The sequence below is a fragment of the Colobus angolensis genome, unplaced genomic scaffold (genome assembly GCF_000951035.1).
Source record: "Colobus angolensis palliatus isolate OR3802 unplaced genomic scaffold, Cang.pa_1.0 Scaffold79, whole genome shotgun sequence".
In the NCBI taxonomy this organism is placed as follows: Eukaryota; Metazoa; Chordata; class Mammalia; order Primates; family Cercopithecidae; genus Colobus; species Colobus angolensis.
The window spans coordinates 7,553,630-7,568,815 of record NW_012121709.1 but is presented as its reverse complement, the minus strand read 5'-3'; the positions used below and the strand labels follow the sequence as shown (position 1 = coordinate 7,568,815).

The 15,186-nt window shown below is 47.2% G+C and overlaps 1 protein-coding gene across 1 annotated transcript in view; it reads right to left on the bottom strand.

The window, feature by feature from the left end:
- HSPB8 (heat shock 22kDa protein 8) overlaps positions 1-14,509 on the bottom strand; it is a 17,971-nt gene extending 3,462 nt beyond the window's left edge. Inside the window, exons 1-2 of the mRNA XM_011928719.1 lie at positions 13,487-14,509; positions 6,094-6,157 (exon numbers count right to left, since the gene is read on the bottom strand). Coding sequence (XP_011784109.1) covers positions 6,094-6,157; positions 13,487-13,853 — 431 coding nt within the window. The 5' untranslated portion in view covers positions 13,854-14,509. The remainder of the gene's footprint in view (positions 1-6,093; positions 6,158-13,486) is intronic.
- Between the last annotated feature and the right edge of the window lie 677 nt (positions 14,510-15,186).

Genomic DNA, 15,186 nt, shown 5'->3' with positions numbered 1-15,186 from the left:
TTCCTTCCTTCCTTCCTTCCTTCCTTCCTTTCTTCTTTCTTTCTGTCTCTCTCTGTCTCTCTCTCTCTCTCTTTCTTTCTTTCTTTATTTGTATGTACAGCATCCTGTAGCCACATGAGCCATATCTACCCAGGAGATTCCTTGCCAAATTGGAACCATGGAGATGAACAAGGGTGCTTCTGGGAAGCACATTTGGAAGAAAAAGAGGGAACTAGAAAGCTGCCAAGTCAAGATTTTGAAGCAGAGACAAAGTCAAAAGTTTACAACTCCCTCCCACTGCTGGGGATGGGCTGACTGTTTAACCATGTGCACACCAACCCAGTGCACACTAGGTACAGTGTGACAGGGTAGCTATGGCCTAGAGCATGGATTTTGCAGGCAGGCCAACCTGCATTCAAATTCTGACTCTTCCTGACCACACAACATGGGGCTGGTGATCTTGCCTCTCTGAACCTATTTCTTTGCAGAAAAAGGGGGGCAATAATAGTATCCACCTCTTAGGGTGGTGTGAGAATTACGTTGCAGTCTTTGGCCTTACATGTTGGCATCTTGACAGCAAGATGGAGTATCATACAAACTGCAGTATCATTGAACCACAGAGTGTCAGGGTCCCAAAGGATCTTCCTGATTGTCCATGACAATGGTCTCATATAACTTATGGGGAAACTGAGGCTCAGAGATATAGACATGTCCAAGGTCTCTCACCAGGTGACTTGCATGTTGAACTCACTTGGTGGGAAGTAATTCCTCTTCATTTCTCTTTCAGTGCTTCTACGTACATCTGAAGGAATGTCTCCGCTAAGTACTAATATGCCTTTAACGCCTTTAGCCTCTATCACTTGCTACCTTCCCTTTTTAACAATGAAAGAGCTGAGGCCCGTAGGCAGGAAATATTATCTAGTTAGAATTTAACCACATTTTGCTTTCATTGGATTTATTTCATGATTGCCTTCCTCAGTGAACATTTTAGTGATGAGAATTTAACTTTATCAAAAATGAGTTGATCTAAAAGAAAAAATAAACCTTTAGTAAATCATGGTATAGCAATGTAAGCATATAAGGCAAAAAATAGTGAAGACGGGATGCGAATGACGGTATTGCAAATGACTGTAATTTGATTTCCCCTAACCAGATAGGAAGGTCGTGGACTTTGAAAGTTGAGAGCTGTGCTCAGGTCCCAATCTGCTCTTTTTTAAAAAAACAGCTTTATTGAGATATCATTGGCATATAAAACTGTATATATCTCTATATATATGGTATACAACTTGATGTTTTGATATATATATGCATGGTGAATACAGTGATCACCAGAGTCAAGCTAATTAACATATATTTTGTGTATCTATGTGTGTCGGGAAGATTACATTTAAGTTAAGAAGATTAATTTTGCAACGGTACTAGCAAATTTTCAATATATAATGTAATATTGTAAACTATCATTGCCATGTCGTACATTAGCCCCCCAGAACTTACTTATCTTGCAAAACTGAAACCGTGTACCCTTTGACCAACATCTCCCCATTTCCCACCCCACACTGGCCTCTGACAACCACCACCCTACTCTCTGCTTCTGTGAGTTTGACTATTTTAGATTCCACATATGGTGAGATCATGCAGTATTTCTCTTTTTGTGTCTTTCTTACTTCACTTAGCAGAATGTCCTCTACTCCATCCCTGCTGTTGCCAATGGCAATATTTCCTTGTTTTTTTTCCTCTGTCACCCAGGCTAGAGTGCAGTGGTACGATCTTGCCTTACTACAACCTCTGCCTCTGAGTTCAAGTGATTCTCCTGCCTCGGCCTCTCGAGTAGCTGGGATTAGAGGTGTGCACCATCACACCCACCTAATTTTTGTATTTTTAGTAGAGATGGGGTTTCACCATCTTGGCCGGGCTGGTCTCGAACTCCTGGCCTCAAGTGATCTGCCCGCCTTGGCCTCCCAAGTGCTGGGATTACGGGCATGAGCCACTGCACCCAGCCTCCTTCTATTTTAAGGCTTAATAATACTATATTCCAGATCCGTTCTTTACTCGCTGTGTGACCTTAGTTGAATCCCATTACTCCCCTGAGCTTCAGTCTCTTTATCCACAAGATGGGCTTGATAATACCTTCTCAAGGCCAGGCATGGTGGCTCACGCCTGGAATCCCAGCACTTTGGGAGGCCGAGGCGGGCGGATCACCTAAGGTCAGGAGCTTGAGACCAGCCTGGCCAACATGGTGAAACCCCATCTCTACTAAAAATACGAAAACAATTTAGCTGGGTGTGGTGGTGCACCCCTTTAGTTCCAGCTCCTTGGGAGGCTGAGGCAGGAGAATCGCTTGAACCTGGGAGATGGAGGTTTCAGTGAGCCAAGATGGCACCACTGCACTCCAGCCCGGGTGACAGAGCCAGGCTTCATCTCTAAAAAACAAACAAACAAACCAAAACAAACCTACTCAATAGGATTATTCTAAAGATTAAATAAAATTAAATCTATAAAACTCTTAGATTGGTTCTGGGCATGTCATAGGTGTCATAAGGGGCAGAACAGATATCTGGGAAGATGTGGAACGAGGAAAATAAAGTTTGCTTTGGTTCCAGGCATCCTCCCTTGGTAATTTCCTGCACCCTTGTCTTCCTGTTCTCTTATCCAGGTTGAGTGTGCAAAAGAGGCCAGCTGCAGTCCTTGCCCTGCTCCCAGCCTGATAGGAAACCCAAGACCTCTCCCTCTCCTCCTTATTCAGTGCAAATGGGGCCTTTCACACAGAGATGGATGTGTTGGGATGAATTTCCTTGCCACAGTTAAGGCAAACAACTGCAGCATCCTGCCGGGGTGGAAATCTCCAAGGATCTCAGCCTGGCTGAAGAAATCTCCCTGTCCTCTAATGACCGGACGTTTCCCTGGGAGAGGAGGCAAGGAGGCCTCTTGAGATTGGTCCAAAGGTGTCCCGGACTCCAGTTCGAATCCTTGGTGTCTAGAGTCGGGGCAGAGCCAGGAGCTCCCAGGAGTCCCAGCTGCTGGAGTGTGAGTCCAGCCTTGTGAAGCCTTTTCATAACATTAATTCCCACGGACCAAGCCCTGAGTCTGTATTCCATGCTTAATGCATTATACACATTCTCTCACTCCCATCACAACCCCTCCATGCAGGGATGCAGGGATGCAGGGATGCAGGAATGGAAGGTTAGGGCAGTTAAGCAAGTTGCCCCAAGTTACCCACCCACTTTCTCATGGAGCCAGGACTCCCTGCACCTGGAGCTGAGATTCAAAATATTTAACAACTGGTGCAGCTGGGCACTGACCATTCAGAAGGGATGGATGCATGTCATAATGATGGAGGAGGGTCCTCGGACCCTTTAGTTGTTGGAAGGTGGAGAGGTTTAGAGGGTCCTGGGGATAGGATTAGAGTGACTGGGGTTGTCTAGGGAGGGCTCAGGGCAATAGCTAGCCAATATTCAGGGGTCCCTGGATCATGGACCAGTACCCATCTGTGGCCTGTTAGGAACCAGGCCACACATCAGGAGGTGAGCAGCAGTTCAGCCAGCATTACTGCCTGAGCTCCGTCTCCTGTCAGATCAGCGGTGGCATTAGATTCTCATAGGAGCTTGAACCCTATTGTGAACTGTGTTTGTGAGGGATCTAGGTTGCGCTCCTTATGGGAATCTAATGCCCAATGATCTGAGGTGGAACAGTTTCATCCCCTAGTCCATGGAAAAATTGCCTTCCCTGAAACTGGTCTGTGGTGCCAAAAAGTTTGGAAACCGCTGAATATTTTAACAACTAGCCCAGCTCAGCAGCTGAGCACCAGCTTGGAGCAATTTCAATTTCAGGCATTTCCCATCAGGTTACTTCCAGTGAGCTACCTCCCCTAAGGCCTTGGAGCTTGTGAAATCCACACACACACACACACACACAAATCCCTTTTAAGATGATTAATTCACTTCTTTCTCACTCATTCCCTTTTACAGCTATGCCCTGCTTGTGACTCCACCCTGAGACCTCATTTGAGCCTTGACATCAGCTTCCCCGTCGCCTTCCTTCCTCTCCCTTCAGCAATGTTTAATCTGCTTACTATGCCAGGGAGAGGTGTGGGGCACGGAGATGTCAGGCAAGCCAGCCAACATGAAGAACAAACGGTTTGGCGTTTGCCTTATCAGGAAGTGTCCACAGGCTTCCAAGAACTGCAGAGGCTCTGGCAGGGCCAGGGACGGACACGTGGGGCAAGAGACAGGAATGTAGAATCCCAAAGCTGGAAGAAGCCTCAGAATTCAGCTAGTGTGATCTCTCCAGAAACAGAATGTCTTCGCAAAGGCTGATGGAGAAGTCAAGAGTCAACAACAACAATAGTAATAATGAACTGCCACTTATGAGGACCTACGCTGGGCCGTGACCTCATGTCACTTTCAGCCAGGAACCCTGCAAGGCTGGAATCAGCATCCCTTTCACAGATGAGGAAACAGCATTCCTTGCTCAAGGACTGAGTGTGGAACTCAGAGGTCAGGGATCTATTCTGGGCCCTTGTAAATTCTAGTTTTAAAGACCTTGGGTATGTCCTTTCACCTGTGGGAGACTTAGTTTCCCCATATTGCAAGGAGGGTCATGTCTCTTCTCCCCGATGCACACTTTTGCTGCAAAGGCTAAATGCAACAATGGCTTGGAAAAGAGTTTAGGAATCGGGCACAGTGGCTCACACCTGTACTCCCAGCACTTTGGGAGGCAGAGGTGGGCAGATCACTTGAAGTCAGGAGATCAAGACCAGGCTGGTCAAACATGGTGAAACCCCGTCTCTACTAAAAATACAAAAATTAGCCAGGCATGGTGGCATGCACCTGTAATCCCAGCTACTCGGGGGGTTGAGGCAGCAGAATTGCTTGAACCCAGGAGACGGAGGTTGCAGTGAGTTGAGACCGTGCCTCTGCACTCCTGCCTGGGAGACAGAGCGAGGCTCCATCTCAAAAAAAAAAAAAGAGAGAGAGAGAGAGAGTTTAGGGCCAGAAATGCACACAGTGGAGTGACGCTGATTGCTGATTAGAGAGAAGGTATGTATGAAGCACCTGGCAGTTGTTTAAGTGCGGCCATCATGACCACACTGTGCAACTCTTCTCCCTATAGGTACTGCCAGTTAGGGGCTCATGGTAGCTTTGGTTCATGGCCTCAGCCTGATTGTCTTTGGCTGCTCTCATGGTCCCCCAGCTTTCCCTGTTAAACATGAATCCCCTTTACTCCCTCCGCTCAGCAAAATAGCCCTTCCTCTGTCCCAATCTCTCAGCCTCCAAACCCCTCTGGGTAGTATGCAGTGCTCTCAGGACACTTTCCAGCTTCATTTTTGTGGATGCTCTAGAGAAGGTGCTCACTCTCCCGGCTGGGCAGAGGCAGAGCAAGCAGCCTGCAAGATATTCTGCTGGAGCATTTGGAGAATCAGGGGATAGTCTTTCTGGTTGGTGACAGGGGTCCTCCCTCAGCTATGCCCCATGGGTAGGGGCTGTGTGATTATGGACAAGGCATTGTCTCACTTACCCTCAGATGCTTAGTCTATAAAAAGGGGTTGTTCCCCAGGTGCAGTGGCTCAAGCCTCTAATCCCAGCACTTTCAGAGGCTGTGGTGGGTGCATCGCTTGAGCCTATGAGTTCGAGACCAGCCTGGGCAACATGGCGAAACCCCATCTCTACTAAACAAATGCAAAAAAGTAGCCGGATATGGTGGCACATGCCTGTAATCCCAACTACTCGGGAGGCTGAGGCACATGGATCGCTTGAACCCAGGAGGTGGAGGTTGTAGTGAGCCAGGATCACACCACTGCACTCCAGACTGGGTGACAGAGTGAGACTCGGTCTCCAGATAAATATATAAATAATAAATAAATAAAATAGGGTTTTAATACCCACCTCACAGGGCACTGAGCAGATGAGATGATGCAATCTATGTGCTACCCCTTCTGGGACCCTATTACAGGTCTGCTGGGACACTGTCTTCTCATTGGGTGTGAGGGTTCAATTCCCTGCCCCAAGGACGTGTCTTAAAAAAGAGATGCCCAAGAGGGAGAGACCCCAGATCATGGATCCCAGGTGTGCCCCTCCTCCACTCCCACCCTGAGCTCCATGACTTCAGGTTACTCACTGGATTTTCTTTGTGAAGTTCTTAGAAACGATGCCACCTTCTTGCTGTTTCTCTTCATGTTTGCCTGGAAGGAAGAAAAGTGTGGCGTGTCAGCATCTATGTTGCTTGGGCATCCTTCAGGACTCAGGCTTGGGTTCAAATCCTGAACCTGGACCTGCCTTGCTGTGTGGCTTAGGTCTACCCTAGAGACTCCGGTTGTCTAAGCCTCAAGGACCTTATCTGCCATACAGACCCATTTAGTCCACCTCCAAGGCTGGCTATGAAGGTGAAATAAGGTAATTGATGGAAAGGAGGCGTTGACCGTGGTTTGTAGGTAATGAAGGGTTAGTCTGAGGAAATCACAGAAGCTGGGCCATGTGTTGTACCAAATCTTCCCAGTCTCCCACCTGACTCCTCTTCTCTAACCTGCCAGTAGAACCCTGGGGCTGACATCCCAGACTGGGTGGCAGGCTTGAAGTGGGGTCACGTGCTGAGGGCAACTCTGCCATGTAGCTTGCTTTACAGCCAACAGAGTGCTTTCCTAACTCTGAGCTCAGACGTCGTTCTCCCTTTGTTTCCAACATGGAAACTGAGGCCTGGTGATGGATCTGGGGTCACCCAGCAGGTCCGTGGTGGCTCTGAGCTTTGAATCAGCTCTCTCTGAGTCTAGGCCAAGTTCTACGGCCTGACGCCCCTCTGCTCTTGAATTTCTGTCTGTTCCAGCTCCCGCTTAGCTCTTTAAGCCACATTATCTGTAGCCAGTAGTGAAAGCACAGCCTGGAAAAAGAATGCTTCAATCTACCAAAAACACCGAGCTTTTCCTGAGAGCACTGTGGATGTGAAATTCCACCAGCCCTCCTGCCTCTTACCCTGCGGTACAAGAGGGCTTCCCAAACCCCTTAGGGAGGAGAAAGATGAAATTACGAGAAGGCTTGGGCCTAAACTGGTTTTGATCTAGTAATGTATATAGCACCTTCTAATTCTCTCAGTCTCTCCCCTGTTTTTCTTTAATAAAGAGGGTGTCTCTAGTTTCTCTTTAAACAAACAAGATTAGTACAACAGTGGGGCCATTCGGCTGTGACTTTTCAGTCCTCATTTGTGGGGCCACCTTCTGGAGACAAGAACTCTCATTTACACAGGGAGGTGCTTCTGAGAGGCCTTGAAATCTAGAATGTAAATAACTGTTGAATATAGCAGCCCAGATTTTTTTTAAATTGACAACTTAAAGCTAATTACTTTTAATTATTTCTTTGTTGATAGCTTTTTTTGTGCTTTAAGATAATGCATGTGTACGTTAGAAAATGTAGAAAATAGGCGGGGCATGGTGGCTCACTCCTATAGTGTCTGCACTTTGGGAGACAGGAGGATCACTCGAGGCCGGGAGTTTGAGACCAGCCTAGACAACATAGAGAGGCGCTGCTTCTAAAAAATAATAATAGGCAGGGCGTGGTGGCTTATGCCTGTAATCCCAGCACTTTGGGAGGCCAAAGCAGGTGAATCACGAGGTCAAGAGATCGAGATCATCCTGGCCAACATGGTGAAACTCCGTCTCTACTAAAAATACAAAAATTAGCTGGACGTGGTAGCACATGCCTATAGTCCCAGCTACTTGGGAGACTGAGGCAGGAGAATTGCTTGAACCTGGCAGGTGGAGGTTGCAGTGAGCTGAGATCATGCTACTGCACTCCAGCCCAGTGACAGGGCGAGACTCTGTCTCAAAATAGTAATAATAATAATAATAGTAATTAATATTATTATTATCATCCAGGCGTGATGGTGCATGCCTGTAGTCCCAGCTATTTGCGAGGCTGAAGTGGGAAGATTGCTTGAGCCCAGGAGTTTGAGGTTACAGTAAGCTATAATGCACTACTGCACTCCAGCCTGGGCAAGAGAGTGAGATCTGGTCTCTAAATTTAAAAATAACAACAACAACAACAAAAGAAAAAATTTAAAAAAATAAAAAAGCCATCAAAACTACCCATAATCCTGTCACCCCAAGGAAGCTACTAATAATATATTTCATATGTTCTGGCTTTCCTATGTTTCTCAGAAATGTGTAAATGTTACATAGTATCCATGTATATCGGTGTTCTATCAAATGGGATAGTTCTCTGCATTATGTTTGGAACTTATTTTTTTTTCTTGCTAACACATTATAATTACTTTTCCATATTACCAAATATTCTTTGACAACACAATTTTTAATGGCTGCAGTGTTCTATTGAGGAATACATAAGAGCTAATTTAACCAATCCCCTACTTTGGGGCACTGAGGAGTTTCCAACATTGGCGAGAACTTCATGGCCCTGAACATTCTTGTAGCTTTACACCAGGCCCTGTGACTTCTTTAGGATTAACTGAAGACTAATCCAACTTCCAGAATTTCTAAGGCTTAATCTGTATTGCTAAATTGCTCTCAGGAAAAGAAATTCGTTTTAAACTGGAGTGTCTGGCTAAGCAGAACATGCTATTCTGCGAATGTGTGGCCGCTTAAACCATCTATCCTGTGCTGCCAGCTCCGTGACCACCAACTGCCTGGCTGTAACACAGGCCTGTGCCCGGAAGAGCACTGTCTGTTCTTTGGTACCCTCCCCATAGCCAGGGCGCCGGGAGACCTGCTTCCCCTGGGGACAGGCCAGTGCCTCTGACTCAGCCCTTTTGCATCCGAGAATCCTCCTGCATCCTGGTGTCCTGGGAAGAATAACTGATGATACAAATAATAACAGCAAAGTAATATAGTGCTTCCTTGGTGTCAGCCACTGTTCTAAGCACCTTATCTATATCAACTCCTTTAATTTTTGCAACAAACTTAAATAATTATAGTAAAATGATAATACAAGCAGGCAGTTTCATTATTATCATTTTGTAGATAGGAAACCTGTAGTTCAGAGAGGTTAAGTGCTGTACCCAAGGTCACACAGTTTGGAAGTGACTGGTGCAAAGATTCAAAAGCAGGTAGATAGGTTCTGGAATACTTGGTTTTGGACTTAAGTCTCTACTCTGACATTTCCTGGCACATCTCTGAGTTCCTCTGAGCCTCAGTTTATTCTTCTCCGAAATGGCAGTGACAACACCTATCTTATTGGGTTACTGTAGGAAGCAAATGCAAGCGAGTCACAGAATGGCTTTGAAGTGGCAAAAGTACCATGTGAAGGTCAACGCTTGCAGTTTATTTTGATGTTTGGGGAAAGGACTGCTTCTCAGAAACTAGGTGCCTCTGTCTGCTCTGAAAATAGGGTATTGGGCTGAGGGAAGCGAGGATCTCTGGGCAGGGAAGGCTCCAAGATTTCCTTAAGAGGGGCCTGGAGGTGGAGTTAACCTGGTTTAGAGAGAGTATTGTTAGGAGGAGGATCATCTTGAAACTCAATTTGCTTATCATTTGCATACTTCCATTAGGGCAGCTTAAGGATTATGAGTGATTTTTAATTTCTTATTTTGCTTTCATAACTACATATTCCATCATGAAGACATTTTATTTTTGTAAACAGAAAAAAGTAATTATTATGATTTTTAAAAATACATCCAGAGGCTAGAAGTCAGAGACCCCTTGCAGACATGCTTTTATCAACATGCCTCAGAGAAATGTAAGTGGAATACTATTGGCCCAGCTAAAGAAAGAAGATGCTGTTTCCAGGGAAGGCAGAGGCCCTGGGACTAAGGAGAAGGGGTGGGAATAAGGCCTTGGGGCTTTCCAGTCTCTATCTTAGCCAGGGTCTGGCCCAGTGGCCCATGAAGGGAACATCTCTTGGCTGGTGGTTGCAGGATGCGGGCAGGGGAATCTGAGGCTTGCTGGAAATTGTCTAGTCCAGCATTTTCCAAACACGTCCTTGAATGAGACACTCATACGTGGTCAGATAAGACAGGGCTGCCTCTCAGAGATTCATAAACTGCATTAGTGACTTAAAGGCTCTGACAAGTCCTGCAATGAGAAGACCTGTTTATAATTTTGTTTTTACTGGTACCATATAAGACTCTGAACTCTCCTGCTCCTGTTTCTAGATGCCTAGTAACCACTTGAAGTACTTTCGTAAATTCTGATCTTGTCTACCTCTTCATAAGACCAACAGTAAAACTGAGGCTCCAGAGGCTGTGGGATTTGCTCAGGGTCACACCGCCAGAAGTAGATCCAGCCATCCTGGCTCAGAACCAGTCAGAGAGGCCTGACATTGAATCTCAGACACTGCCAGGGAGAAGTGGGTGATCTCAGGTGAGTTTACTTTCTCTGGGCCTCAATTTCCTTATCTGCATAATGGGGTTAACCTACCCTCACTTCCTAGGAGGTCCTTATGAGGAACCACTGAGCCACCACATGTAGGCCTTTAGCACATACGTGTGGAGGAACGGATTTGTCATTATGTGGTACAGGGTGGGAAACTGGATCTGACTTCCAACTTCCCTTGAAAATTGCTTTTTATTTATTTTTATTTTTCATATTTGTTGAGATAGAATTTCTTCTTTCTTGTTGCCCAGGCTGGAATGCAGTGGCATGGTCTCGGCTCACTGCTACCTCCACCTCCTGGGTTCAAGCAATTCTCCTGCCTCAGACTCCTGAGTAGCTGAGATTACAGGTGCCTGCCACCATGCCCAGCTGATTTTTGTGTTTTTAGTAGAACAGGGTTTCACCATGTTGGCCAGGCTGGTCTCAAACTCCTGACCTCAAGTGATCCTCCCGCCTTGGCCTCCCAAAGTGCTGTGATTGATTACAGGCATGAGCCACCGCACTCGGCCCAAAAGTTGCTTCTTAAATAGAGCTCCTGATATCAATTTTATTTTTTAAAACTCCTTCTTTGAAAGCGCTTGTATGGACTCTCAGGGAATTTGGATTCTGTCTAGCCGATATCACTAATTGTACATCTGAAAAGCTTTGTCTTTGTCTTGTGTAAGCTCCCAATGACCCCATTTTACAGATGCGGAAATTGAGACTGCATGACTCACCCAAAGCCTCTGGATTAGTAAAATACTTAGCTGAGATCTCAACATGGAGCTGCCAGACCCCACCTGTTATGAAGCACCTACAAAAGAGGACGGGGAAAAGCCCTCCAGGCTGGACAGAGGGTCTCCTAGAGAGGCCACAGGGTAGGGAAGACCCTTGGACTTGGGCTGGAAGCACTAAGAGCCTAATTAAAACAAGGACAGAAGGAATGGTGATAATCGTTCTGTTAAAGAATGCCAGCCAAGCACTATTATTAGCTCCATTTTATAGACACTCTGCATATGTGATCATAGATAGTCTGCATATGTTTAATCTTCCCTACACTCTTGCGGGACAGACAGTATTATGATCCCCATTCTGCAGATAGGAGAAATGAAGCTCAGAGGGATGAAAAGACTTTCTTGTCCACATCCACCATGCTAGTGAACAGCAGTGCTGGGATCTGAACCCAGGTTTCAAAGAGAATGTATTATTCATTATTTATTGGGGCCTTCCTGGATGCCTGGCATTATAACAACAACAATGGCAATAATACTACTAATTCCTTGTGTTCCAGGTCATAGAAATGTGAAAGGAAAATAAATCTTGGGGCCCCCAAATCACTAAGCTAAAGGGAAAAGTCAAGCTTGGAACTGTTTAGGGCCAACTTACCCCCCATTCTATTCAAAGTCAGCCCTCTGCTCTCTGACATAGATGCATATCTGCTTACCTTCTTTGGAAAGGCTAATCAGAAACTCAAAAGAATAATTTGTCTCTCACCTACCTGTGGCCTGGAAAACCTCTCCCTACTTCAAGTCTTCCTGCCTTTGCTTCAAGTTGTCCTGCCTTTCCAGATCGAACCAATGTACTTCTTACATATATTGACTGATGTCTCATGTCTCTCTAAAATGTATAAAACTGAGCTGTGCCCAGACCACCTTGGGCATGTGACAGGAGGACTTCCTGAGACTGTGTCATGGACATGTCCTCAACCTTGGCAAATAAACTTCCTAAATGAACTGAGATATGTCTCAGATTTTCTGGCTTCACAGGTATGTACACATTGTACAGCATCACCTCATTTAATACAACAATCTTTATGGTATAACCATTTGAATCCTAATTTCCAGATGAGGAAACAAAACAAGCACAAAGAAGTAAAGTAATTTGCACATCCTGCTGGTTAGAGTTGGAGCCAGTTTCGGAACTCGTGCCTGGCTCCCAGCCAACTCAGAGATCTGGCTGACCCTGTCATCAGCGCATGGCCCCAGCAAGTCTCCCAGCCCACCACACCCGCTGGAGCCTCTGATGTTTATAATTCTGCCATGACTGGCTTGAAACTCCCCCTGAACATTGCTGGGGCTTGTTCCTGCCCAGCCTGTGTTTGCAATGGCTTTGACTGATTTTCTGGAAGGCAAGCCTCTGCCGGGAACACATTCTTTTTAATGGAGCGGGAGGGAAGGAAAAGAAAGCTTTTTCTGCCGCCCAGCTTAACAGGGGCTGAGCTTCCTGTCTTCTCTCTTTCTTTCCCCCTTGTATGTTTCTTTCTCCCAGGGTGGGATGTGGCTGTGAGAGCCCTGGGCCTAAAGCTGTGGATAGGCCCAGTCCCTACTCCACTCCTATTGCTGACTCATGGCATGACTGTGAACAAGTCCCACCTAGGCCTCATCCTCCTCAACTGCAAGATGGGCCTAGACACCCCTGCTACTCTGGACTTGACTGAGGGTGATTTTGGAGAAGAAGTATAAGCATGTCAGCCCAGCCCTTGGCACCTAGCAGGTGCTCAGTGAATCATTCCTTCTTTCTGGCCTCCTAATTCCCAGGCAGCCTGGGTCTGAATCTTTGGTGGCCTTGAACAAGTTACTTTAATCTCTCCATACCTCAGTTTCCTCATCTGCAAAAAAAAGAAATAAATAGTACCCACTTCCTCTGGTGGTTGTGTTAGCTGAGATATGATAGGCAACAGTATTTAGCAAAGTGCTGAGCACATAGTTAGCACTCAGAGTTACCAGTTAGTGTTACTACAATTACTGGTAAGCCTCAGTTTCCTTGTCTGGGACAAGGAGAGGTGTTTCACTGGAAACCAGTTGTGGATATTAACACTATCATTGCTCAGCCTTAACGTGAACTTCTAGACCCTGTGTTGTGATGCTGGAGTGCATGAAATCCCATTTCTTCTTTGTTTTTTAATTTTTTGATATCTGTTTAACCTGTTCTTTATATTAAATGCCCTCTGTCAAAATATCCAACGTGGTTGCTGTTTTCCTGTCTGTACCCTGATTGATCAGCACCCAGAGGCCCCAGTAGCTGAGTCAGGCAGGTTAAGATCTCTGCTGGGAGCTGGGAGAGAAGTTTTCCATAAAGATAACTTTGCAGGGTGCATTCCTGAGCCCTGAGGTCACCTGTGTCACATTGTCCCAGCCTCAGGAAACTTTTCTCCTGGCTATTCCCAGGGCTGAGGTCTACTCCCCCCTACCCCCCGACTTCCTACCCCTGACTTACCAGACACCTCCACGTATCCATCTTTGGTCTTCACCATCAACTCCTCTGGCTTGAAGCTGTGCACATTCACACACACTTTCCAGGGCTCCCCAGGGAAGGGCGGGGGGGTCCTGCCCTCGGCAGGCACCCCAAACCTGGCGGTGGCAGTGGGGCCCCGGGGCACCATGCCAGACCTTAGGGTGCCTGGCCAGGCAGAGGAGAGACGAGGCAGAGCCCAGTCGGGCCAAGAGGCCGTCAAGTCGTCTGGGAAGGGGTCCATGCCAAAGCCATCATCCAGCAGGCGAGAGGAGAGGGGAGAGTCCCGGAAGGGGTCTCGGCGCAGGCGGCTTGGGTAGTGGCAGGAGAAGGGCATCTGACCATCAGCCATGGTGGCTGCTGAGCTCAGAGGGAAACAGAGGCTCAGAGAGACAGAACCACCTGCCCAAGGTCACTCAACAAGGTGGTGTGGCTGGGCTAGCTTATTCTTCAGCTTCCGAAAATGCTGCTTTTCTGCAGGGAGAAGCAGAACCAACCACTGCCAGGGACGGTTGTGCCCCCTCGGCTGGGGTCCCAGACCCCAAAGGTGACCCCCCGGGCAGGTCCAGCAGAATCCCAGAGGGCCCCTCTCCGCACGGCCTCACGACAGACCAGCAAGCCACCGTCCTCCCAGGCTGCCCAGGCTGGCAGCCAGAGCCGCTGAGGTCTAGAGCGGAGCCAGGAGCTTAATAAACCCAGGGCACGCGCGCCTAGAAACTTCTTCTGGCTCCTCCTGGGCTGCAAGCCTTCTATTTATTTGCTGCTGGAGACTGGAGGCGGGTTTTGCAAGCGTCTCCTGTCACAGGAATATTCGGAGGTGATGAACCAGCCCCGGAGAATCCGCGGAGGGAACAGCTGGGCTGTGGGGGGAGCTGGGAGGGGCCGCGTCCAAGTTCAACCAGCCTCTCTGGACACTCTCTCCTCCCCTGGCCACTCCGCTCAGCTCCGCCCTCCGCTTGCTCCCGGCGCTGGAGCCGCCCTCCCAGAGAGGCGCACTAAGGCCTGGCTATTAATAACCCCTAGCCTGGCTGAGGGCTCAGGTCATCCTCTGGAAATACCTTCCCCAGAGCGTGTCGTATCCTGCCTTTCCCCTGGGGACCTGCAGAAAGGGAAGAGAGAGACAGGAGCCCAGTGGATTTGAAGGATGTCCCTGGGTTGGAATCCCCAGTTACAAGGTGGCCAAGCTCCTAAAGCCTCAACGCCCTCTTGGGAGAGCGGTAAAGAAAAAAAAAAAATTATACATATATATATGTATTCATATGACTCTTGTCAAAGTATGATAAGCAAGACTTTACTGGGCAGGGAAACTTTCTCCATAGATGTAGGGACCCCTGCAATGGGATTTTGCAGTAAGGGAGAAAGATTAGATTTGATTCCCAGTAGGTCATGGGTAAATGGGAATTTGTAGGCAAGAAGCAGGTGGGGTGGGGGTGGGATCAGTGAATGGAAAATTACTAGGAGGAAAGTCCAGGGATCAGAGGGATTCAGGCTCAGCTAACCTAAGAGGATGCTTGCTGAAGACAGGCCAGGGTACTCAGACATCACCTGGGGGACGGTGGAGGATGAGGAAACTAATCAGATATCAAGGGTGATCAGAAATCGAAGATGGGTGATTGGTGCTAAACAGACTTAGCAGAGTTCACGCCAAAACTGAATTTTTCTTTCTTTTCTTTTTTTTTTTTTTT